General features: G+C 40.8%; 1 protein-coding gene across 4 annotated transcripts in view; it reads right to left on the bottom strand.

The window, feature by feature from the left end:
- Nucleotides 1-26,527, bottom strand: part of LOC108429891 (rho GTPase-activating protein 42) — a 182,803-nt gene that overhangs the window by 134,243 nt on the left and 22,033 nt on the right. For all 4 annotated transcript variants that reach the window (XM_017701956.2, XM_017701957.2, XM_017701958.2 and 1 more), the window contains exon 2: nucleotides 6,460-6,555. In XM_017701956.2, coding sequence (XP_017557445.1) covers nucleotides 6,460-6,555 — 96 coding nt within the window. The remainder of the gene's footprint in view (nucleotides 1-6,459; nucleotides 6,556-26,527) is intronic.

Raw genomic sequence — 26,527 nt, 5'->3', positions numbered from 1 at the left:
AGCTGCAGTGTTGAGAGACAAATGATGAAGAACCTGACAGATCTAACTTAATTTTAAACAGCTTTAAATAACATTAAACAATATGAAGATTATAATGGTTTATTCCCTTTTTTCTGTAAAAAAGTTGCATTATTAAGGTATTAATAAGCCATTACACTACAGGAGAGCACAATCCCCACTGTCTATGCTTTCTGTCTGTTTCCCAGATTGTGACAAACCCGGAAAAATTCTGTTGATGTTGAACATTTCCGTATAACCTAAGTGTCTCGATGGCTCATGAATTGAAAAATTTGGAAAATAAAATGTTTTCCCACAGGCCTTAATAGAATTCCAGGGATATAACAACAGAAGATACCCGTTGAGCACCTGGATGCAGCTTTGAAACTCACTCACTCACACATGTTTAACGGTTTAAAGCAAGTAGCATAGAAGTAACTTTTGTTTGTGTCAAAAAGAGGAAACGGACATGAACCCACACCAGCAGAAGCTCACAAATGCAAGTGGTTGCAGTCACAATTTTCAAAATGAGACGTATAATAGTTACGAATTTTACCCTATTAATTTCCATATTATATTATTTTTCCATATTAGTTATTAGTTTCATTTCTAATACAGAATTTCATTAAATCATTCAAAGACTAAAAAAAGCACATAGGCTAAAGGTAGCATAGAAAGCATGTACAAGGTGTAGCCAACAGTGTGTGTTTGCAGAAGGGCTGTGGGAGAATGCTTTTCATAAGCTTAAATACAAATATAAACAGTGATGTATAAATATACATTTATTTCAAAACAAAAAAAAAAATTAATGTCTCTCATGAAGGTCACTCCTTACACAGATGTTTGAGAGAATGCAAAGAGTATGCAAAGTTGAATGAGAGGAAAAAGGAGGTAATATTGAGGAATGTAATGTATTTCGTGGGTTTGTTTTACATTCTACGGTCAGAGTATAATACTATGTGTAATCTTTCAACTATCTTTACTATTATTCCAAAATGTGAAGCTCTTCATACATTCCCCTGTGTGGTACTGCACATATATTTGTCTGTGTGGTCCTTTTTATATGTCCACCTGTACTGAAAAAGCATTTAGCCAAGATAACATAAGAGAAAAAACAGGAAAAAGCACAAAGTAAAAGAGAGAGATGGGAGCAGCGAGACAGATGAAGAGAGAGGAGGAGAAATGACAGTGTGAGAAAGAGAGGTGAAAGCTATACAATGAGGGTGGGATGAAGGTTAGCTGCTTAGGACAGTAAGTGAGAGCTAAAGGGGAGGGATGGGTTATAGCTTGCGTATCATTCACAGGTTAATGGGGGGAAAAGCAATAGGCCTGGTGAGTCATCCTCAGAAATGGGCTTTTGTCATAGCCAGGAAAATGGCTGAGATTGCAAAAACCAGTCTGCAAGGGTCTGATGATAGAGGCAGACATTGAATCTCACTTTGCAATTTCTTAATGCATTCTCCATTAATCTAGACCATCCCTGGAACGTCCAAGACTATGACACAACTAAAGATTATCTTAAAGTGTGCAATTATGTGACCGTGTTAATAATGTTCAACTTCTTCCCAAATTCAAGCCTCCTCTTCTGTGTTGTTACACTGGCTTCCACTTAAAGCCCTGAGCTCTAACAAAGCGTGACCTTTTTTTGAGAAAGAAAAAAAGACAAAAGAATGGAAGACAAAAAAAGAAATAAAAGGGGGACCTCTGAGTCCAACTTTCAGAACAATTAATATTTCTACTGCCACTTGGGCCTGGCTGTGGGATTGATTTCAGGATAACTGTGGTGGATTGTGAATGTCACGGCAGGAAGCCATGGAATGAAATCGATAGGAGGTCAGCTGCCCCTGTCTTTGCTGGCCGACAGGCTGCTGACGTTTCTCAGGGCTGGACGGGAGCTTCAAAGTGGATTGAAGCCCAGATGCATCAGGATGGCACACAGGGGTCCGGTCAAGTCACTCAGAAAGCCCCCGTTTCATTGATGACCAGATGGATTCCAGCAGACAATTACATTTTTCTTCAGCAAAAGCAATCTTACCCTTTTAGAGAGGGGACGGGATGGGATCAGCAATATCACGCACTTTCAAAACTTTGTAGTGAAGGATGATAGATGAGAATTTCTGAGTTTAACAGAGAATGGGTCATGTGGCACAAAGTGTATGAAGACTGCACATGAGGTGTCTTTATAGGTGATCTGGAGAACATTAATAGTCTACACTAGTATCACATTAATACTGTACCAAACACAAGCATATGAACTCAATTTGATAAACATGAAAATCATATCTTGGAACATTCTGGCCTGAAGCTTTTGTCAAGCTCCCCAAACCAGATGCTTCTTATCTCCTGCTCTCTAGTCCTCTGCTCCTCCAGACTTCTGACCATCTACTCCAAAAAACGAGATCTTCCAACACACCTTGGCCTACCGACCAAAGCCTTGCTTCTAGGTGATCCTGTGAATCCTTGGAGTCAAACCTCCAAAGTTGTACTAGCAACAATCCTCTCCAAAGACTCCATAACAGCCTAAGGGCCTGCTCCTGTGGAACTATGTGGAACACTGGAAGACAACAGAAAAATGTTGTCCAAATCTTGATTTTTAATCCTGCTCTGACTCCTTACTTCAGACTCTATCCTGTTCCAGTTGCTTACTCTGTTACAGATCTAACATCAGCTTGCGACTACATTAGAGGTTTACTCCAGACATTGCTCTAGGGTCTGTCCCAGCTTCTGTTAGTCATTCTTCCTGTCCCAGCTTCTGCCTTAATCCTCGGTCCAGGCCCAATACCAGTCACAGACAGTGTCTTCCTCTGACTTTTCTATTGACCCAGATTGCTCTTCTGTTGTCATCCTTGAGCCTGTCCAGTTCCCAAGGCTTCTCTCAAATGGTCATGGTACCCATCCCTTAGGTATCTCTGGTGCCCATTCCCCAAGCAGCAACATTTCCAGGCCCTCATTTTGTTCCTGCTCATGTTCCTTTCCATGTTCCTGTGTGTGCTATTGTCCTCATCACAATCTCTGTCCCTGTCACTACCACGGAACTATGTGGTTCATAAGTCTTTCTCATATTCTTCTCCCTGTACTTGACTCTGCACCAGGTACTATTCCTAATCTTGAATGCAATCTGGCCCTAGATCCACACAGGATTGTACTGTTGATTCTGTAACAGGCTTAGTACCCGAACTTGATCTAAACACCTTATATCCTGCAATATTTCATTGCTGACCCAGCTTCTGGTCCCCTCACTGGCTTGGCCCCAAGACCACTCACTGACTCACTTTTTTGTGCATGGATCCTTATGATCACATCTTGAAATATTCTGGCTCTACTCCTTTGTTATTGACTACACCTGTTGCTTGTTGTTTCTCCATTCCTGTACTCCCAATTCTTGTTTCTTAGTTAGGTAATGTTTCATTGTTCCCTAGTTTTCTTTTGCCTGTTCTGGTTTATACTTTAGTCTTGGTTATTTCCGGCATGAGGATGGCTACACCATACCAGTCTGCCAGTGTCTCGACCCCTGCCTCAGACATTAGGATTTCTGGCATTCTGGTAATAAACAGTGGTAATAAACTACACACTTGTATTCAGTCTCCTTGCCAAGATTGAACTTTGCATGAATCAAATGGGGGATAGGAGTTTGCCAGATTGGACCAGGCTAACTGTGCAGAAGCTTGCACTTAGTCAACACCCGTAATTACCCACCTCCTAAAACAACCATTAAAAAAGCTCACGCCTCTGTGTTTGGGGGACAGCGCAAGCTGCTTTGTGGAGCAGCCAGGGCGGCGAGATCTAAAGTGGTGTTCCATGTACAGATGGACTGAGAGGGCTGGTCCCACACACACAAAGCACAGGGGAAGAGAGGAGTATGGGATAATGAGCTAAGGAAGAGGAGGCAGACATAAATGGATGTGAAGAGAGGAATTTGAGATTTAATCTTTATTGTGTTGAGCTGTACTTTTTACTGACATCTTTATTATAAATTATGTACTGTGTATTGTAAATTGTGTATTTTTACACAGAGCACTAATATTAATCCATTATTTTTCCTCATTAAAAGCAAACAGCCCTCCAAAAATCTGAGAGAGAGAAGTAGGAGTTAGAAAAAAGACAGAAAAATAGACAGCAAGTTGGAGAGAGAGATTGAGACATAGGGAAAGAATGAGAGCAAGTTAGAGGGAGAGAGAGAGAGGGAATGAGTGAGCAAAAGAGGGAAGGAAGTTGGACTGAATTAGTGATCAGCCCATCAGGGTGTTCAAACTCTCAGCGCATCTGTTCTGCCGTCCCTGTCGAGGGCGAGCGAGGCTGTGCTTCCATTAATCTCCGACACAGATCACAATTAGTCACTCTGATCTCTTAAAAGGATGAAGAGATGCGGATGCCCGTAATGTAAGCAAATCGATACGATCCATTATGCATGCGGGGCAGATAATCACAAAGACACCGCCGTTGACTGGGAGATCAGTATGCGTAATGTAGCTTCACATACTGGACCACATTTACCGGTCAACCTGACCAAACCTGGGCCTTTGAGCCCACACTGAAGAAAGCAGTTATCAGAGAGAGGAGGACAGAGAGTGACATGGTGAGAGTGTGTATGACTGTGAGCGAGAGGGGGTCATGAGAGGTCCATCCTGACCCTGCCTTTGGAATAAGGAAGCGTAGCAGGGCTCAGAGGGGATCAGTGTCTCAGGGGAGCTTTTACGGAAATGCCAGAAAAAGGTCATAATTAGGATGACAATCCCGTCCGTCCGGCACAGGCTTTACACAAGGGTGTGGGTGAATGGGGGGCTTGGATTTGGGGGAGAAGAGTGAATTATACTTCTGCATCTATGAATCTGCGAAAATGTGTGGGCACAGACGTTCACATAAGCGTGCGCCAACACAACGTACCATTAATGTGTACACCAGGGGGCAGTACTGCATTTACCAAACCAGAATGTATGAATAAGAAACATTACTGTTTATTTCAGTAATCTTTCATAGATTGGTAAGATAAGGGCTTAACTATGTTCCAATTTGATTTAGCTACCAGTTACTTTAAAATGATACAGTAAAATCACTATTTTTTTACTTATAAGGCTGAACCTCCTTGGCTAATTGGTCCTCAAAGTGCTCCACTTTCTTGTGTGCCTCATGCCTTCACACGGTATGTAGTTTAGTTTCACTTTGGGTCTCGTTCCAACCTCAGCAATAGTAGATACCAGTGTGGAACCCTCAGGACCTTCTAGGCTTAGTTCTAGGCTTAGAGAATTAGTTTTATTTTATAGAATCATCATGTTTGTTGTATTAAAAATTATACAAGTACTGTACTAATATTCTTATGTCTAAGTTTTGGTTGAAAACAAAACACTTTCCGGTAAGAATTTATTTCTCCATGGTATCAAGGCAGGTATCCAAACTAATAAGCAAGCTAATTCTCCAATTGGTTAGGCCCTTGGTCACCAACCCTGTTCCTTGAGATATACCTTCCTGCAGACTTTAGCTATAACCCTGATCAATCCTACTTGACCCATCTAATTACTGCCTTGTAGTGGTGGACCAGCAGGTTAGGCCTGGTAACCACTGGGTGACCACTGGGTTAGGCCTTCAAGAGCTGAAAAGAAGGCCTTACACTTACACTAGATTAACCACCAACATAATTCATAAGTGACAGAGGAACCAACCAATCAGGTTGAGACCAATGTGTGGGACCAGATTTGTGCAGGACGGATGGACGGACGCTTTATTGATCCTGAAGGATATTCAGCAGCCAGTATCAGTCACACAACACAGGACAGTTATAATAATAAGGGTGATGCAATCTTATAAGAATATATACAAAAAAAAACTGTCTACAGGCACATATATAATTAGAAATACACAAAATATGCATTAAGATCTATCCTGACATAAAAAAGGCAGTGCAATAATGAATGTACAAGGAGGTGCAGGTAACAGTGTATAATTACAATACATGTGCAAAAACATGTGCATATCACTGTTGTCGGAAGAAAACCTCATATCTCCAAAATGGTAACTTTACAAAAGAAGGAAAAAACCTACTTTACTTTTAACGTAAGACAATGGAACCAAAGTTTTTTTCCAAGTAATTTTGGCTGTTTCTTTTGGTCAATTCATCATGAAATTTACACACAATATAAAGAGTAACAGGATTTTTCAAATTGTGTGACAAACTGAAAAAACCAAAAAAACAAAAATGGAGATACAAGGTTGTCGTCTGACACCAGCAATATATTGGTTCTGAAATAAAGTGCTCTGGAGTGTCCAGATGTGCGAGACCTGTGATAAAATAAGCTACAAGACTTAAAACTGACCTGTTGCCTAGGGTCTAAAAGGTTAAGTCGTCTTTCCTGTGATTCATGCTGATATGAAGTAGTTTTGACGATTGTTCCTCATAATATGGGTAGGATATGGGCAGTGAAAAAGACATCCGTCTGCCTTACAGTGTCATTCAGTGGCTGCACTTACCAATGTTTACCTCATCGTCTGTCTCTGCATCGCCAATACACTCAAACTGGAACTCCTGCAGAGACTGAGAAAACTTCTGAACGGCCACAGAGAGGTCTGGAGGAGGAGAGAGAGTGAAAGCGATATTATTTCTCTTCAGAGACATGAATGGAAACACTTAAGACGACCAGTCCGTAATGGCTCAACTGCAAGTGCTGGAGTAAGATGTCCCAGCAGTTTGAAATACAGAGTCAGGCCAAATCTGGCCAGCTAATCAGAGGCCTCCTGCTGGCCTGAGGAGCAGCAGTTCTGAGAGTACCTCACCATTACCAGTCTGAAAACCCATCTACAGTGCTGTGAAAACGTATTTGCCCCCACTCGGTTTCGTTTGTTTTGCTAATTTGTCATGTTTAAATGTTTTAGATCATCCAACAAATGTTAATGCAAGATCAAGACAATACAACAGCGAAAATGCAGCTTTAAAATATTCATGATTTATTCAAGACCTATATCACCCATGTGAAAAAGTAACTGCCCACCCCCCAAACCTTATGACTGGCTGTGCCGCCCTCGGCAGTAACACCTGCAATCAAATGCTGGCAATTACTTGTGATGAGTCTTTTATGTTGCCGTGGAGGATTTTTGGTCCACTCTTCTTTGCAGTATTGTTTCAATGTGGCTACATTGGAGGGTTCCAGCATGATCTGCCTTTTTAGGGTCTTACCACAGCATCTCAAAGGGAGTCAAGTCAGAACTTTGACTCAGCCACCCCTAAACCCTAATTTTGTTTCTTTTGAACCCTTCAAAGGGGAATTGCTGGTGTGCTTCAGATCATTGTCCTGCTGCATCATCCAACTGCCCTTCAGCTTTAGGTCATGAACTGACGAGTGGACAGGATTTTCTGACAGGGAGCAGAACTCATGGTTTCAACAGTTATGACAAGTCGTCCAGGTCCTGCAGAAGCAAGGCAGCCCCAGAGCATCACACTACCAATACCATGTTTCACTGTTGACACAATGTCCTTATGGTGGAATGTGGTGTTTGCTTCATGCCAGATGTAACAGGGCCATTTTTGCCTGGTGTCTCTCTCATTGTGAAATCATGTACATCATATAGATGTTCATCAATGCACTCCTGGTGAAATTGTGGTAGGCCACTGTTCCACTGTTCCTCTTGTCCTTGAATAATACCTCTCACCCTTCCCAGACTTGCAGATTTCAATGACTGTTTTGCATCTGTATTTGAATCTCTTTAGAACGTTGCACTATGTGCTGCTTTCTGAGACCTTCTAGCTGCTTCACTTTGCCTGACAGGTTCTATTTAAGTGATGTTTAGATTCAGCAGGTCTGGCAGGGACCATGCCTGGGTGTGGCTGTGAAATTGAACCCAATAGTCAAATGACTTTGATTAACTGGTTGATTTAGTGGCAGTTATTTTTTGACATGGTAGGGCTGAACAATATTTTTTTCCTTCAATAAATGCAATCATCATTTAATTACTCTGAAATTAAACAAAGCACATTTTGAGTTTTCTTCATGACGGTCGCATCTTTGCTACAGGACAGGCATAATCATCACTGGGGATCCATCACAATCATCACAGTGATCACACAGCTTTTCCTTCCAACATTCATTGTCATTTTTAATGCATGCTGCCAAACACACGTCAGACGACCACTCATAGAAACCAATAGCTGGACGTTCAGAGTGAACCAGCTAATCTACAAGCTGCGATAAACTACTTTGGTACATGATAAGACATACACATCATTTTTTCCTGTCAGCTGCGAATGGCTGTGGACGAGTGGTTCCTCCTCCCTCGTGACTAGGCCTTATTAGGCGGCTGCACGTACGTCCCATCTTTGATCAAATGAGGGCAGGTCAAGAGCGCTCGAGCAGGCCTGGGGTTGCCATGGAAAACTTAAGCAAGGCCATCGAGTCCCTGACAGAGCCTGGTGATAAGATTGCTCACCAATTCCAGTGAGAAGTACAGATCCCAAAACATCATATATCTGAAGTACAAAGAAAATCAGTTTTCAAGAAGACTGCTCCTGTTTTCAGCTATGCAATGAACTTTTGACCCTTTTTGTACATAATCATAACAGTAGTGCTACACAGTGAAATTTAATTTCACAATATTTTCCAGATATACCACAGTATCTGACTAAGATATTACGACAGTTAATACATGCTCATGCTTCCTGAGTGCTGGTGTACTAACAGAATGCCTGGTAAGATGGTGTTCATAAGGCTATGTGACCACTACATAAGCTTATCATGACAACTGACATAGATCTACATTTACAGACATTCACAGACAGACATACATTTATTTATTTCATACACTCATACGGCATTTTTTAGCTGAATCAACTCATTGCAATTCAGTCTGTTGCCATGGCAGCTTTGAAACTGCCACATTCAAAAACATGAAACTGCACTGCTGTTGGTTTTAAATCGTTTTTCTCTCATTAAATGTTAATCAACAAATGTATATAACTAAGTGAGCTGTTTGTTTCATTACAGTGACACGTTTGATTGTTTACCACAGTCGTGCTTGGGTAAAACTTACTTCTTTCATATTGGCCTCCTGGCTCCATCTATTTGCATACTTGGTGTTTCTTACCACTTTGTTTTACTCACCTTCATGTTTTCACTCCACTCAGCCTACTTTCCCTTCTGTATATACATTTTTTATATTCTTTGTTCAGCCACTTGGCTTTGGGTTATCGGCTACAAGGGTGAGTTAGCATTCTCCCTGCTGCTGAGTGTGGTTCTGTGCCAGGAAGGTACTACAGGCAACATTAAGGGTTAACCCATTAAGTTAAGTGATACTTTTTTGATCCCACAACCGGGGAAATTCCACCTCCGCATTTAACCCATCCGTGAAGTGAAACACCACATACATACTAGTGAACACACACACACTAGGGGGCAGTGAGCACACTTGCCCGGAGCGGTGGGCAGCCCTATCCACGGCGCCCGGGGAGCAGTTGGGGTTTAGGTGTCTTGCTCAAGGACACCTCAGTCATGGACTGTCGGCTCTGGGGATCGAACCGGCAACCTTCCAGTCACAGGGCCAGCTCCCTAACCTCCAGCCCATGACTGCCCCATTAGCATTTAAGAATATGTTCAATATTAAACTATGAGAAATAGCAATGTAGCTACTTATTACAATTTATAAACAAATTAAGATTTTAAGCGGCGGTAACTCAGTTAAAATAATATGAATTTTTGAGGTGTGGAAATGTGTTTATCTAACACAAAAAATTAAGTCATTCTAACATGCAGCATATAGTATCTTAAGTACATTAAGCCTAAAATTGCTGGTTTGTTCACCAGTGTTTAACTTAACATTTTAAAGGAAGCAGTTTACTTCAAATTTTTTAATTATGTAAACTTGTTTGGACATCATTGCAGACATCCACCAAGTTGTGGTCATAATGCCACAACACTTGGAAGTTTTCCTCTGATTGGTCTAATTTATCTGCAAGCACTTTACAAGCTCTGTGTTAGTAAGTATAATTTACTCATTTAAAACATAAGACTTTTTTTTATAATGTATGCTATAACTAAAAAATATTGACAACTCTTAAATTGCAATTTCAATATAAAAATTATTGATCTTTCAGCCCTAGCACTAAAACAGTGTCTCACAAATCCAACATAGCTTGTTTTGACTGGACGGTTTTCCATTTTAAACCAAAAAACCAAAGGGGATGTTACACAGCACTGTATAGGTTAACTAGAAAGAAAGCACATTTTAAAAAGGAAAACTCCCCCCCCCATTTATGGCTTTTAAACTGTTCCTACAAATCATTTACATTTATAGCATTTGGCTGATGCTCTTATCCAGAGCGACTTACAATTTGATCATTTTTACACAGGTAGGTGAAGGTGGTGTTAGGAGTCTTGCCCAAGGACTCTTATTGGTATAGTGTTGGGGGCTTCTCCAAGCGGGGGATTGAACCCCAGTCTACAGCGTAGAAGACAGAGGTGTTACCCACTACACTAACCAACCACCATCAGTGGTGAACTACCCAGTGAATGATTTTAGGAAAATAAGTTATCCTTTAATCTCACAATGGGAAAATGTCACCTCCGCATTTAAACCCATCTGCGCAGTGAAGCACCACATACACTCAAGTGAACTAGGGGGCAGTGAGCAGCCCTATCCACAGCGCCCGGGGAGCAGCTGGGGGTTAGGTGTCTTACTCAAGGGCACTTCACTACTGCCAGCTCAGGGGATTGAACCAGTCACAAGGCTGGTTCTCTAACCTCCAGACCATGACTGCCCAAATAGGGCACTGCACCATAAATTTCAGTCCCCCAAGATACAAATAATGTACATGTACCCTCAAACGTACAACATGGTCCTTAAGGTTTGAGTGTGCATCTTAAATTTTAAAAGGTAAACTTTGTTTACTTTCCAATGGGGGATATTTATATCTTTCCATAGCTTTACTTTTTAAGTAGAAATATAAAAATGCATGAAGTCAAAACTGGGTGCCTGGAAACAATGCAGCTTGATAAAATATGATGAAATTATGTTCCCTAACTAAAATTAAAACAACTATATCTTAAAAGGTAGTTTTCCTCGGAGAGTGCACACTATTGTTAACTCTCAGATCCTGGGTAAGATTAATAAACTGCACAAAACGGAAATAAAAAAGCTAAAAATAAGCTGCTTTACCACAGCTCCAATGCTATTTCACTGTCATTTCGGATGTAATGCTCATTGTCTATCACACATATTGCTGAAATATTGTTAGAACTAAAAAGCAATATTACAATAGCACATTTTATCGATATACTGCCTGGCACCAGATAATAGTCGGACACATAACAACACATAAGCAAGTCCGCTTGAGATTACTTAACACTTCAGTGCGGGTTGAAGCATGTTTTTGCGATACACAAGGTGCAAAATATGGTTTCAGATCCTCCAGAAGCCCCTAATTAACCCTTAGGACCCCAAGTCTTAAAAGATTTTTGTTATGGCATATTATTTTAGTCTGCTTTATCCATGAAATGGCGAGTTTCAGTAAAAAATAACTTGAGCTGGGACATGAGAGAGTTGGCAGCCAGCCAACACTGGAGCACAGCGACACCCTCAACTACAGTAGATATAAACTTCAATTATTTGTTAGCTTTATTATCCTTGTAGCACCAGTGCAACGCTACAGAAGAAAACCTCAGGCACCAATCCAGTGGTGCCAGCAGAAATAACATTTTGTGTAGGCCTTTTAAAAAGTGAGTAGGCAATCTAGGACATTTTTTGGTAAAACTTTATTTGAGTGGTCCTTTGTAGATGATTAATAAACTCTTAACTGAGTATTAGTAACACATCAACAACATATCAGTCAAGTAGCAATAGTGAAGCATCTGAATACGCTGAAGAAAATATCTTGATGTTGTTAATACATCATTTACATCAATTAGATGTGTTGTTAATATTACTTCAATGTTACTTCAATTGCGCAAAACCTCACCTTACCCAAAACCTAACCCTCACCCTGGCCCTAATCCTAATCCTACCCTTACCCTCAACCCAAAACCTAATCCTAACCCTCACCCTGGGCCTAATTTTAACCCTAACCTTAACCTCAACCCAAAATCTAACCCTACCCTTAACCTCAACCCAAAACCTAATCCTAACCCTCTCCCTGGCCCTAATCCTAACCATGACCATAATTTAATTATTTATCATCACCCACCCCTAATGCCTCAGTGATATGAAGCTGAAGTCAGATATTCACCAGATTCTTGTTTGTATTTTCCCGTTTCACCTTAAATGGTGCAGCAGGTGTCAGAACTGCTGGACTATTTAAGTTGGAATGGGAAAGTCAGCTAGCTAGCTACCAACATTAGAATGCTATTAACGATTTTATGCTTCTTATGAAGAAAATGATCATAATACACTGAAACAACATTAAACTAAGATAAATTAAAGATTATCAGAAATTTTTTAACAGTGAAAACTCATTTGTGTGTTGCTTTGGTCTGAAAAACCTCCGTCTGCAGGGTCATGTTGTCCTAATACTTCGCCCTGCCCCTCTATCTCAACAAGAATCGGGACACCCTACCTCTAGACGAGAACGTACAAAACAGAGGGCTAAGGGCTGAGTGGTAGGGGTAAGGGGTGAAAATCATGTACATTTGACTACTGAGAATAATAGAATAATTAATGCAGACTTATGACAGAATGACACCTGATTTTCTTTAATATCTAATAATCTGTTATCGTAGACATGGCTTAGTGAACATTAGATTGCGAAAAATAAACAGTGGTTTCCCAACAAGAGTACAGATGCTGTCTCTGACTGTAGGTTAAGCTCTTCAGTGTTGTGAGCAGAGAAGGGCCGTGACAGAGCACTGAAACAGCCGTCAGTCAAAGCATCAGGTCTGCAGCTCCAGACAGGCTACAGCTAGAACAGTCTACTTCAGAAGAGGGCTGTAATTCCAGATCCACCACAACGATCTCTACAATAAAAACTCAAAGCTGCTTGAGTGCTTTCCCATTCAGCTCGATGACGGCACAGTCTGGGGTCTACTGCAGCTCCTTAAAGAGGCAAGAGCATAAAAGACGGTGAAAGAAAGGAAAAACAAACTCTTTTTAGGCCATATCTATGCGAAGCTGCACTTAGTAACACTTACATACTTGAGCACACAGGCAGACGAAAGAAGAAACAACCTGAGCTTAGCATTTTATCTCGAAAGCACTTGTTGTGAATTGTATTGTGGTTCTTTTCAATTCTGTGTACAGTAATAGCAACACTAGGCAGATGAAAGACTAATGCATTCTCTCTCTCTAGTTTGGGGCTGTTGTATAACATAAAATAGGCACCAGGGTCCATTATTATTTCAGTGCAATGAAAAAGCCTTAGCTTTTGTGAATTTTTTGTTTTAGCTGAGCATAAATTGACAAAAAATTGATAAGAGGTACAAAACATGGGCCACCAGTAATGCTAGTGACATTTGAAAGATTTCATTACGAGAATCTATTACTGAAATTTTTGATCAGTGGAATGATTGTGACTTTTTTAAGTGTTGAATAGTAATTGAATTTGAATAGTAATTTGAATTCTAGCTCTACAAATTAGATCCACTGTAAAGTTATACATCAAGGTCCAGAGGCCACTAATGAGAAGGTTTCTATTTAGGAATCTTTTCTAATTTATTACAATGTTTTTCATTGCAAATTATATTATGAGCAAACAATTTGAGTGAAAAGTAGTATATTTGAAATATTCCAAATTTCTTAGTATTTACTATTAGTATTACTAGCACTTCTCCCTTTTTGATTTAGATCAAATCCACTTGAAAGCCATTTGCATATGCGCTTTAGTGGAAAGGAGAAGACTTTTTGTACAAAGCAGTTAACTTGGTCAATGTCACAAATTCACTTATTTGAATAGTGACAGAAATAGAGCAGAATCTTGAATTAGCCACATTACTTGACATAACTTTTTACAAATTCCAAAAAACACTGTTCATTTCCAGATTTAAACTAAAAAAGGTTGTTTTTCACTGTAGTTTAAGACTTTCAGATCCCACTGGGTTTTCTCTTATCTGTTTAGTCCAAAGAAGTAAGCAAAGAAAGACTACTGCAGACATCTAAAGTCACAGGCTACAGGCCAGTGCACACCGGGCACAACAGATGGGTGGCAGCCAGCATCCCAAAGACGTTCCACTCAGCATCTTGCTGTTACTATACTATATTAAACCCTGAACCTCAAGTCCATGGTAGGCGATCTGGCTTGGAATTTATGCCAAGAAAGGCAAACAATCTAAAGTCTTTGACACATAAACTAATGATAATCTTCTCCTACCTCAGCTAACTTTACTAGCCTAGTCAAATTTCACTATGTGTAAGTTAGCTGAAACCAAACATGATAAATACAATTAAATGATTTTGAAAGTTTTTATTCTATTAAGTGTAAAATGAGCTTCCTATGAGCTACAGCTGTGCTTTGTACTATCTGTAGCACGGCTTGTCCGGTGTGTAATAGCCTGAGACCTTAAGAATCCCATGTGGAACACCAGATTCCTTCAGGTTAACAGCCACTGTTCACAACAAAATTATGTGCAAGTCAATCAGTTAAAGGCACTGTCTGAGCCATGTAGCATTTGCTATACTAGCACTTATGTTCACCAAGTTGACATAATAGCTAACTGGCTAGCTATAGACAAGAACAAAACCATCTAACCAGCATTAGCGAATTAGCAAGCATAACCCTAGTGCATACTAACCTTGCAGTATGTAGTATAAACATTTTTGGGATATATACTACATGGACAAAAGTATTAAGAGACCTACCCATTAAACCTACAGGAGTTCTATGAATCCCATTCTAAAGCCATAGGCATTAATATGGAGTTGGTCCCCCTTTGCAGCTATAATAGCTTCCACTCTTCTGGGGAGCTTCCTACAAGATTTTGGAGTGTGGAAATTTTTGCCCATTCATCCAGAAGACCATTTGTCAGGCACTGATGTTGGACAAGAGGGTCTGGCCTACAATCTCTGTTTGAGTTCATTCCAAAGGTGTGTGATTGGGTTGAGGTCAGGGCTCTGTGAGGGCCAGTCAAGTTCTTAAACACCAAATTCACCCAGTCATGACTTTATGGGGCTACTGGGGCTCAGTCATCATGCTGGAACAGGAAAAGTTCTTCCCCACACAGTTGAAAGTGTACAACTGTCCAAGATGCCTTGATGTTGAAACATTAAGGGTTCTAGACCAACCCCTGAAAAACAGTCACATAGCATCTACAGCTGGCACAGTGCAGTCAGGCAGGTAATGTTCTTCTGGCACTGGCCAAACCCAGACTCGTCCATCAGAATGACGGGTAGAAAAGTGTGATTTATCACTCCACAGAATACGTTTCTACTGCTCCAGAGTCCTGTGGCAGCACTTTACACGACTCCATCCAATGCTTGGCATTGTGCTGATGTTAATGCAGGAGGTTTTAGCGTTGGACACTGGCTCCATACTCCTAGGTACTTGACGACCCGCTCTGTGAATTTACGTGGTCTGACACATCATGCCTAAGTAGCTCTGGTTCCTAAACACTTTTACTTTTCAGTAATACCACTCACAGTTGATCATGGAATAACTAGGAGAGAAGACATTTCGTGAACTGGCATCCTATTACAGCACCACGCTCAAATTCAGGGAGATCTTTAGAATGAGCTATTCTTTCACAGATGGCTAGCTGCTTGATTTCACACACCTGTGACAATGGGACTGAATGAAACACCTGAATTTAATGATTAAGAGGTACGTCCCAAAACTTTTGTCCATATAATGCAAGCTGAGATGACACTCAAACGATCAAAAGAACATGTGACAAAATATTAGATCGTACTTCAGTTATGGCATTGTCTTTGGTATCTCTAACTGTAGAAGAGCGAGACGGAGGAAAGAGGCAGGATGGAAATAAATTCTCCACACCAGAAAGACAACACAAAGCTTCCACTGTTCCAGACCATCCATCTTACAGTTCTTCTGGAGCCGTACCACATTCCTATTGAACGTACTCTGCGGAGAGCTTCTGTCTTTCAAGAGCAAATGCGAAGTGCTGAGAGTGATGCAAGGCCTAAACCCTGCTTCTAGCCTTTGAAGACATGTCAGAGGTGGCCTGAGAGTGATTTATCAGCCTCGGTGTCTCGCTTATATCAGGAAAGGCCCTCTGACAGCAAGATAAAGGGATTCTTCATAGGCTTTGTGACCTTACAGGAGCGCTCAGAGCTAATGTCCCTATTTCTTACCAAGAAATTGTGCTATGAATATTTTATGAAATAGGAGAGCAAGCGTTTTATTCTGGTCAAGACATTCTGCTTTTGGGCCACACGGTGACACTTTGCATCACCCCAGTGAGTACTGGCCAGGCAATTTATTAAGAAAGGGAAAAGAAATCAATTTAAAGTAAAAGAGTCTTGGCTATGCTAGCTCCACAATGACACTGAGACTTTGGGGAATAAACTGGGACTACACCTACCTAAATCAGCATCACAGATGACCATTACATTTATTTCTATAAGGGTTACAAACACATTCAATAAATAAGCAAATGCAGTAGAACAAAAACACAGAAGTTTAAGCACAGTAGCCCAGTGACGCCAAACATTCTGCACTTTATGTACAATAAACACATCAGTTTAAAATAACAGATAAACGTAAACATCTGTGCAATGGCAATCACTTTATTTATATTTTTAAGCAAGTATCTGCCAAAACAGTATCATTCTGTTATTACTGTATATCCCTTGCTATTTTATTCAATTGTGCATCATACAGTGCAGATTACCATATTATAAACAAGACACCAGAAGGTACGGTTACACATTTCACTCAAAGGTTCAAGTTTTTTGGCAGCAAGAAGGTCCTAAAGAAGGCGCAGCAGCCAAAATGAAACCTTGAAATATTAGAATATCTATTGTAAACATGCCTATTGGCCTCCTAAAGGGGCACAATAGTGAGAGTTTGCAGGCTAAGGACTAAGACAACCTCCTTCTGATGATGTATCCTGAAAGTGGGGAGGGACTTTTTACTTCAACCTCTTTGGTAGATATTTGGGCGTGAAACATTGATGCAAATTCTTGAAATCTTGAGATAAACTTTTAGGCCTGTGGGATGGTTATTGAAAAACGTACAGAGCTCATATCACTGGTAATGTTACAATGCCATTTTTTCATTGCATGTCAATAACATTTTTCTGATCTGCAAGCTGCTATAACTGTTTTTGCAAAATACTTAAATTATACATGTGACAATAACTGAGTGAAAAAGGGAAGGACTATGATAAACGTTGAGACTGAAATCAACAAATAATCATATTGTAAATGTGTGTTGGGAAGAACCTGGGAAGAAGATGATGACATTATCACAGGATAGAAAAAAGAAGACAGAGCAGGAGAAGTGAAAATGAGGGAGATAAAAGTGCTACATAAAGGAATATGATGTTAGTTCCGGCTAGGCAAGCTGATTGGTTGAAAAGTGTTCTAACTGTGCTGTTATTTCACCATAACATCACAGGTTTTTTAATCATCTGTATCACTCCGCTAAGATGCTGTTGCTAAGCGACGTTTTGGTCACTCTGACGATGAGACTGCATTAAATTCCCAAACTGTCAGCTGGTCTGTGTGGAGCTGGAGAACGAACTGCCGGCTGTGCCGCGAGTGGGCGGAGCTCCTTACTCTGACATAGCAACAAGCTGCTTGTTAAGGAACTATAAATTGGCTGAAGGAACTGAACATTTATTTATTTATTTATTTAACTGTTGTATAAAAGCTATAGAACACTCGAGGCTGTGTGTTATCGCCAATAACATCACGGCTGTGATGATCTACAGCGTCCAAATCACAGCCGTGGTGTTATTTCACAATAACACACTCCCTCTGCGTTCTATGGCTTAAGTAACTCAAACTGTAGGTGTGCTTTGTTTATCTAGTTTTTTTGTTTACATTGCTGTATACAAGCTATAACTTCACAAAGTTGGTTCCTCCAGTTGTCTGACCATATTGGCATCTCTAGAGTGGACTTCTTGATCTTTTTCCCCACTAAATGGATATTACCATTGGCCTAATGCAGAGATAGTATTACTGCTTGGAAGCAAAATATCTTATCACAACTGCACAGCTAAAAAAGATTCAAGATGGAAAACCAGATTCAAGGTTCAGAGCTGAAGACTTCTACAGTTCTGTTTACCTAAAAGTTTTAGTGCCCTACGTCTGAGACCTGTGAATCTGTAGACCACCATCACTTTATTCAGGCATGAAAACAGTGAACAAGATGAAACGTTCAGAAACTAAAACCACTGAGAATGAAGTCTTTCATTCATTGAGTTCAACAAGTCACATCCACATGTTTTCCGGCTTTCAAGGAGATTTCATTTCTTCATTAGAAATCTGTTGCTTTTAACACCAGGTCAGCGAGTACAAAATGTAGTCCTCCGAGACCCCAAATCTGTCATAAATCAAGGCCATTCAAAAAAAGTTATCATTTGTTCTACTGGCTCCATTAGGTGCAGAGTCCAGAGACATGTTCTACATCAATTTCAGACGAAAAACGAAATGAAAAGCACCAGAATCTAACTGCTGCAGCATTTAAGGTGGAATGGAAAACATCTTGCTTGCTAACAACAAGACTTTCAACATGTCAAAAGTTGTCTGCACACAGTCTGAAAGTGGCTGAAGACATCTGAATATGCTATTGATATTCAAAACAGCGAACTTCGGCAAAAGTCAATAAGTTCTCATGGACGTGTTACAGTCATTTTATAAACGGATCTGCAACAAAATTGATTTTACATTATGAAGTGATTACAAACTTTTGAAAAGTGATACCAAACCTCTGTTACTGTCTCCATCTTCCTTTCTACGGTACATTTACTTGCCTCCTAAACATGGCTAATCCATCAAATGCAGTCAGGAGGAGAAAAATCTTTCCTGTGCATAAAGGCACGTATCAAAAAGCAAATCCCGATCAATATCCACCGTTCCTCTCATTGCGAGTCGGACATTCGGAGAGTCTAGAGATGATGCTCGCAGGCCCTGAAATTTGGCCTGAGCTCTGCTGGCTTCTGGTCAATAATCCACTTGGGCTGCTGGTTTGCTCAGTCAAGGTGAGTGTGAAGGCTCTATCAATAATGCATCGCTCTTCACAGCAGCTACAGCGAGAACGTGGTCAGAGAGCGCTTATCCAGGACGACTCTCCACTTCCCCAAGACCTTCTGCGACCGAATAAGCAGCTGCTGAATGTAGCCGACCCAAGGTCAGGAGTTTCTGCAGATAAGCACTCAAAGTGATAGTCTGCCAAATAATCAAATCAAAATGCAACTTGATGAGCTTGAAATATTTTTCTGAATCTGATGGGATTCAATTGCTCACATTGGGTTTGGACGTCATCGTCAAATTGTACGTCTAAAAAAAATAATAAAAAATTCAAAAAAGGTGCCACACAGGCTTATTTGAGAGATGCCTTTAGAAGAACCACTTTTGGCTAAAGAACTGTGCTTAGGAGGCTTGAATCTTCAAATAATATACAGATTCTAATCTGCTTTTCAAGGGGTTCTTCTGTAGCCTTTATATTTTATGGAGGTTCTTTAAACATTAAAAAAGGTTCTTCATACTCACACGTCTCATTTACAAAAATAAAGTGGTTCTTCAATGGCATCACACAATATGGCACATTATTGTTATTTTATTTTTTTCTCCACTTATATATATAAAAATATATATAAAAAAGTGTGAATATTTGTCTCAGCTTGGGTTCAGACTTCACATTCGAGTTCTCACAGCCCACAACACATTTAAAAGATTTTCAATGCATATTCCCTGCTTTTTTCCCTGCTTGAAAACTGTGGTACTATTATTGGAGAGAAACGTACTGACTCTGTGGTGGTGGTGGTGGTGATATTGGTAGGAACCAGTGCTCACAATGCCTCCAAAGCAAATATTAGCCTTTTTATTTCTTATCCAAACTAACTAGTAAACCTACTTGTCCTGAGTTCTTATATGCAATGTTGATAAAAGTAAAATAGTTACAAATGTGAAAAAGTAGGTTTTTCTCTGAGGACTATTTTTGCTTTACAACCCATGTGTCAAACACCAGGCCTGCAACACAATCCTATCTGGCCCACAAAGGTATTTTAATTTTCTATTAATATTAGCCCGCTTCACAATGCACTGCACTACAGTCCCCAGCATGCACTGCAACGTAATGTGCTCTGACTATCCTACCCCAACAACAATCTATGGGACAGTAGTTACACAACTCTACAGAATTCCACACTAATCATATCACCAAACACACCAGCTGCAGTTTCACCATTTAACTTTAGCTCAGCAGCTCAGATGTTGAGCCCAAGTCTTAATGAGCTTGGAGCAAGGAAAGGATGCCAGGTGTGTAGTTCAAGCAGATAGGTAGGCTTAAAAGATCGAGCTCCTGGGCGCATTTAAAGTTTGAATAGTTCAAGTGTTCATGTAATATTTCAAGGTTTACTACAAGTGTCTGTATTTTACTGTTGAAGTTTTTATGTATTTTAAATAAACAACCGCCAGTTCAGGCTGTAACACAACATTATTTAAAAATGAAATAAAAACATAGTTGTTTTCTGGCCCATTGATTTGTTGAGATTTTTTTCATATGGCCCACTCCTCCACCAGAAAGAGAGAAAAAAAAAGTTATGCTCAAATCTCAAAATCAATGTCAGGCAGCATATGTGATTTAGTGCAATACATTTCTCTAAGTAGCTTTGAGAGGCATCAAACTCTTCAGACGTCTGAGTCCCGTCACTACCAGCAAAACGTTTAAGGATTCAAGTACGGATCAATGCAGCCAAAAGGACATTTATATTTACTCTGGCCAAAAAACAGATGTGAATCAATGTGAATAACCTGAAAAACAGTAAAACTAACAAGTGGCTATCAGCAACACACAGTATGAGAACAGCACCTTAAGGAAAGTTTGTCCAGATTAAACACATTGGGGTGATGTTTGAAAGCACTGCTTTATAAGGAAATTCATTAAAGCAGAACTAATAACTGGGGCATATTACAGAATGCGTCTTATTCTTGATTCAATGATTTCTATTATAGTCACTACACGGTGCCATAATGCTAAATATTAGGATGGCCTAATACAGGGTGGCCCCCTCTCCCCATCACATCCTCTCAGCGCAATGCCAGTTAGTGCAGGCGTCAGGTCTGGCAGTTGCCGCTCTCCTCCAAGTGCGTTTGGCTGTCCAATGACTTGAGTGAGCAGCAGTTTGTAAAGGTCTCAGAGGAATCCTGTGCTAGCCTTCACCTTCCTAGCGCTGGGATTGAGAATTGAGAAAGTTCTAAGCAGAACCCCCCCCCCCCCCCCCCAAAAAAGGAATGTACTTTGCATGGTGCCAATTGGTGGTCATTACTCATTAGCTACAATAACCTTAAAGCTCCAGCACAAAACTAAAGAAGCAAACTTAAAAGTACCAAACATGCCTAGGATGACGGATTACATTTGAAGTTAAAGGGCAAAATTGTGTAAAATGGATTTTTTCACTGAACCATCACTTAAATAAGAGAATCAAATTCTCAGCACAGACTCATCTGTAGTTGGTTGTAGTGCAGCTGCTGAGAGGCCCTTCCGCCTCTTCAGCACAGTCATTCATCCTCTATCCATCTGACTCTGAGAGGCTGAGAGGCTTTCACCGAAATTCAAACCAGACACATCACGTCAGCATCATGTAAGCATCGTGACCGTGCCTCCAATTCACACTGCCTCCCACTCAGCTCTGTCACATAAACACTTCAGACGAGAATTTCAGCTCCTTGTTCGACACTTCTTTTTTTGATTGATTCTTTTATTGCCAAACGCCATGTTGCCAGTAACTGCATCCAGTGCAAGAAGATGTAACTCAACTCTGTCGTAGCACAAATACACATAAAAATACAACATAACCCATTTACAGTAAACAGCATACAACATTTGATATAAGAGAACCATGAAAAATTGCAATGGCATTTGTGCAAAGGCTGAAAATCATGATGTCTTGGTTGAAGGGGTCGGCAACACGTGGTTCTTTTCCTGCCCTGTTGGGCTCCAATGCAGAAATAGGTAAAAATAATCCTCCTTTGCAGCAAAATAAAGCTCTGGTGAACACCCCAACCCCCCCACCCCACCCCACCCCACCCCGCTCGTTCTTTACCTTGACAAGCCAAAAAGCTCATCACCTTCTCACTTCCACTCTCTCTCTCTCCTCAACCTCTCCCTCTTGACAAGCCAAGTTTGTCTCACTCCTTTTCTCTGCATCTCCCCAACTTTTACTTTGCTCTCCTTTGCGCTTTCCCCTCACTCTTTCCTTCTTTTTCCCCTCTCCACATCTCTCTTCTTCTTTCCTCCCCTTGGTGAGGAGACATGGCTTATCTCTCACCCTCACTTTCATCCTACTTGCCACCCCCCACCCCAAATGGCAGAGCTCCAGAAGAATGTGTCCCCACAGGGCATACCTGCCACTTACTTCCACTCCTCCATCCCCCACCCAGCAAACATTACACTGCATGTCTCAGACTCCCTCTATGCAGGCTGACAGTGGTGGATCCAGCTCCACATCATTCTGCCTTCAGGAGCTTCCACACACTCCAGAAGCTCACCGCTGCTGTTTCTACTGCCATCAATGAAAGCAGAGAACACACATATGCTACAGGTGAAGTCCCCTACTGTGAGGTAATAAGCGAGCGTGTGTCACTTCGAGCCTCACATTTACACTGTTCAGAACATGGAGCTACAGGAGATCCAGTGACGTTCCCCAGCAAACTGTCAGAACACATCACACACTGATCACACTGACTCACTCGGAGCGCGAGATTTTCTTCTGCTTCTCACATTGTTAACACACAGTCTTGTAAAACTATCTTTGTGGGATATTTCCATTGACACAGTACTGAAGCTGAGCTGTCATGAACATTACATAATCACCTAATCGCATTTTTTTTGAGCTGAACACAAATGCTTTGCTGCATTATGGCTACGCTCACGCTTCATTGCTCAAATCTGATTTTTTTGCTCAAATCCGATCTCTCTGACATGATGGTTCACGCTCGTTTAGGTAAGTGACTCAAATCTGTCACTAGTGTGAAAGAACTGGCATCCTGAAACGCCCCTCATGATCACATCCTGTTCTGTAACGTCATGTGAATGAATCACGTGCATCATCAGCACAAACTAACGAGCAGAACGAGCTTCGCTGAGAAGATAATTAACTCTGATCGGCTCTCAGCTTCATTATTAGAGGGAGACGAAGGAGAAAGAGATGAGATGTGTTTCCCATCATTGATGGAAAATGGAGAACTAGAGAGAACTAATTTACTGTCAAACACCTCAATGCATATGTCGGGAACTTGCGGTCTGCATTCCTTTAAGAAGTGTGCAGGTGTTTTTGCCAGTAGTAAAGTTTTTTTATTGTGTCTGAGAGAGAGAGAGAGAGAGAGAGAGAGAGAGAGAGAGAGAGAGAGAGAGAGAGAGAGAGAGAGAGAGAGAGCGCAAGAGAGAGAGAGAGAGGAGAGCGAGAAGAGAGGAGAGAAAGAGGAGAGGACAGGAGAGTGAGCGAGAGAGGAGAGAGAGAGAGATAGAGATAGAGATAGAGAGGAGAGAGAGAGAGATAGAGATAGAGATAGAGATAGAGAGGAGAGAGAGAGAGAGAGAGAGAGAGAGAGAGAGAGAGAGAGAGAGAGAGAGAGAGAGAGAGAGAGAGATAGATAGATAGATAGAGAGATAGATAGAGAGAGAGAGAGAGAGAGATAGATAGAGAGGGAGAGAGGGAGAGAGAGATAGATAGAGAGAGAGAGAGAGAGAGAGAGAGAGAGAGAGAGAGAGAGAGAGAGAGAGAGCGCAAGAGAGAGAGAGAGGAGAGCGAGAAGAGAGGAGAGAAAGAGGAGAGGACAGGAGAGTGAGCGAGAGAGGAGAGAGAGAGAGATAGAGATAGAGATAGAGAGGAGAGAGAGAGAGATAGAGATAGAGATAGAGAGAGAGAGATAGACAGATAGATAGAGAGGGAGAGGGAGAGAGGGAGAGAGAGAGAGAGAGATAGATAGAGAGAGAGAGATAGATAGAGAGGGAGAGAGAGAGAGGGAGAGAGAGAGAGAGAGAGAGAGAGAGAGAGAGAGAGAGAGAGAGAGAGAGAGAGAGAGAGAGAGAGAGAGAGCGCTGGCTTTACCTACCCCATGGCTCCTCTCTTTGGAATGAATTTAGCTTCAGTGCCTGGACCCAAAAATAATGTGCTTTGTAAATTCAACTCAACTCAAATTCAACAAGCTAAAGGGACTGGGTATTACCCTAGAAGCATAGAGACTTCCTCTGATCCCTGTCTACAGCCAGGAAATAGAATCACAATGTTTTATTTACTTTCAATATTAAAACATTGGGTAATTATAGGATCTTTAAGATGATTCCCAGAGTGCGATTTACTATCTATGTATTGTGTATCTATGTACAGCTTAAGTGTCCTGGTGGTTGAAAAATGGTGAAATCTTTCCCCAAGGCCTTTATAGCTTCACTCCAGAGTGATGTCTCATATATATATCATGTAACATGAAAATCACTTGCAGTCAGAAGTTTCTCCAGCAGAAAACAAGGTGTGTGAAGCTACACCTGAAGGAGTTCATGAAGGCACTTTGCAGTATCATCTACGAAAACAACAGGCGAAGTAGTTTTTAAAAAATGTAGGGTTACTCAATATTATATTATTATATGAAATTTTTATTAAGATTTGTATCATAACAGTCAACGTTAAAAAAAGGCATTCATACTAAAAATGAGAACGGAAGGTAGTTAAAAGCTGTGGTGTACTGTGTGTGAGGGATAGGAAGGTGATATAATTTCTAATTGTGACTTTTTAACTACAAAATGTTGTATCTTTATGACTCAGGCCTAATTTGTACCTTGTTGAACAAAAATGTACCTGCACAGTACGTTACATACAAAATTTGTAATATAAACAATTTTTTGTGACATTGCATATTTTTGTATATTTCTTTTTGTGTATATATATATATATATATATAAATAATATGCCTGTACTGGCTGCTACATTTGCTTCAGGATCACAAAAGTGTCTGTCTGTCCATCCATCCGTCCGTCCAACCATCTGTCTATTTAAACCCCTTAAAAGCTTAAGCTTATTATTCGGTAACTACAGGGACTTCAAATGCAAACCGGCTGAGCTTAGGTTATAGAAGTGTGTAACACTTTGGGCCCACTAATGGGTTCTGGGTATTTAAAGAGTTTCCACAAGCTGAAAAACCACACTGAGGAATGAATTAAGACTGCAGGTATAATAAGAATAACTGTGCAGCCCTAAATAGGTGCTGCCTTTCAAAAGCAGAAGCCCAGCGCCGAGAGCAAAGCCAAGACCTAGACTTCACTTTCTGCCTTTAAAGGAATGCAAGACGCAGCCTGAGAGTAATTTATCTGCCAGCATATCAGCGAAGGCCCTTACACAGCTGGACGTCGCACACTTCCACAAGTCATACAGCGATCGCCCTGAATCACTCAGAGAATGGCAGCATGGGACACTATTCTTATTCCTCAGACACCGTTCCAAACACAACGCATCCATACACATGCACAGTCTGTCATTTGCCTTCCGATGTCCCCGGCCTTGAAAAAGCGCAACATAAAAACATACCACCTTACAAGAAAATGGCCTCTCTGAGGGTGTGAGAGAGCCGCTGGAGCTCTCCGCATCTGAGAACAACTGTGTCGACATGTTCCGAGGACTTGCTTTCAAAGGTCACGGCCATACTTATCATCATTTCTCTATTTCTGTTCCTCTCTGCTTTCCCCCTCCTCTATATTAAACAGAACAGTCTCATTTTTCTTGTATTTCATTTCACTTTTTTCCCCTGAAGTTGTAATTTATTCTTATATAATCATTTTCCAAGCCTCTCTTCATTAAAGAGGCTGGTTTTGTTAGTGCACCTTTACTTTTACATGTAAATGACCTCTGCTCTGATTGGCTGCCCTGCATTGTGCGTCATTCAAAAAGCAGTCCAGGCCAAAACGCACGGAAAAATCTGTTAAGTACAGACTGAAAGCCACAGGGAGACATAAAAATTAAAAATAAATTAAAAGCTCAGTCAGTCCATTTCGAATGTCTGGATCCGCTGGAAGGCGACGATGATGCATTTGCTTCAGTCAGAACGTTTTCCCTCACAACTTCCATTCCAATAATTCTGTGGCAAATAACGACTGCCTGCGCTAAGGTTACGCCTTCTCACTTTAACGTGAACTGGTGCGCCAAACTGTAGCCTAATTATGCAGCTAGGTCAGATGGATCGTGACATCACAACCAGGTATCGTTTGGCTGATAATACCGTCATGGCAGCATCGAGATTTTAATTCACAACTTCCTGATGATACAGTAAAACCCTGTTTATATACATGATAACAACACAGGCTGAACCAGTAAATCTGAACACCAACATGGTTAATATAAAAAAAAAAAAAAATCATAAAATGTACCCAAACCTAACCTTTAGCACGAGAATAACATGTTAACATGTTAACCAATGAAAAATAAGAGCAATAAGAGCTGTTCAACCAACTCCA

This window comes from Pygocentrus nattereri, chromosome 7, assembly GCF_015220715.1.
Source record: "Pygocentrus nattereri isolate fPygNat1 chromosome 7, fPygNat1.pri, whole genome shotgun sequence".
Classification (NCBI taxonomy): domain Eukaryota; kingdom Metazoa; phylum Chordata; class Actinopteri; order Characiformes; family Serrasalmidae; genus Pygocentrus; species Pygocentrus nattereri.
The sequence above is the reverse complement of the archived record's forward strand: the minus strand, read 5'-3'. Positions and strand labels throughout refer to the sequence as shown.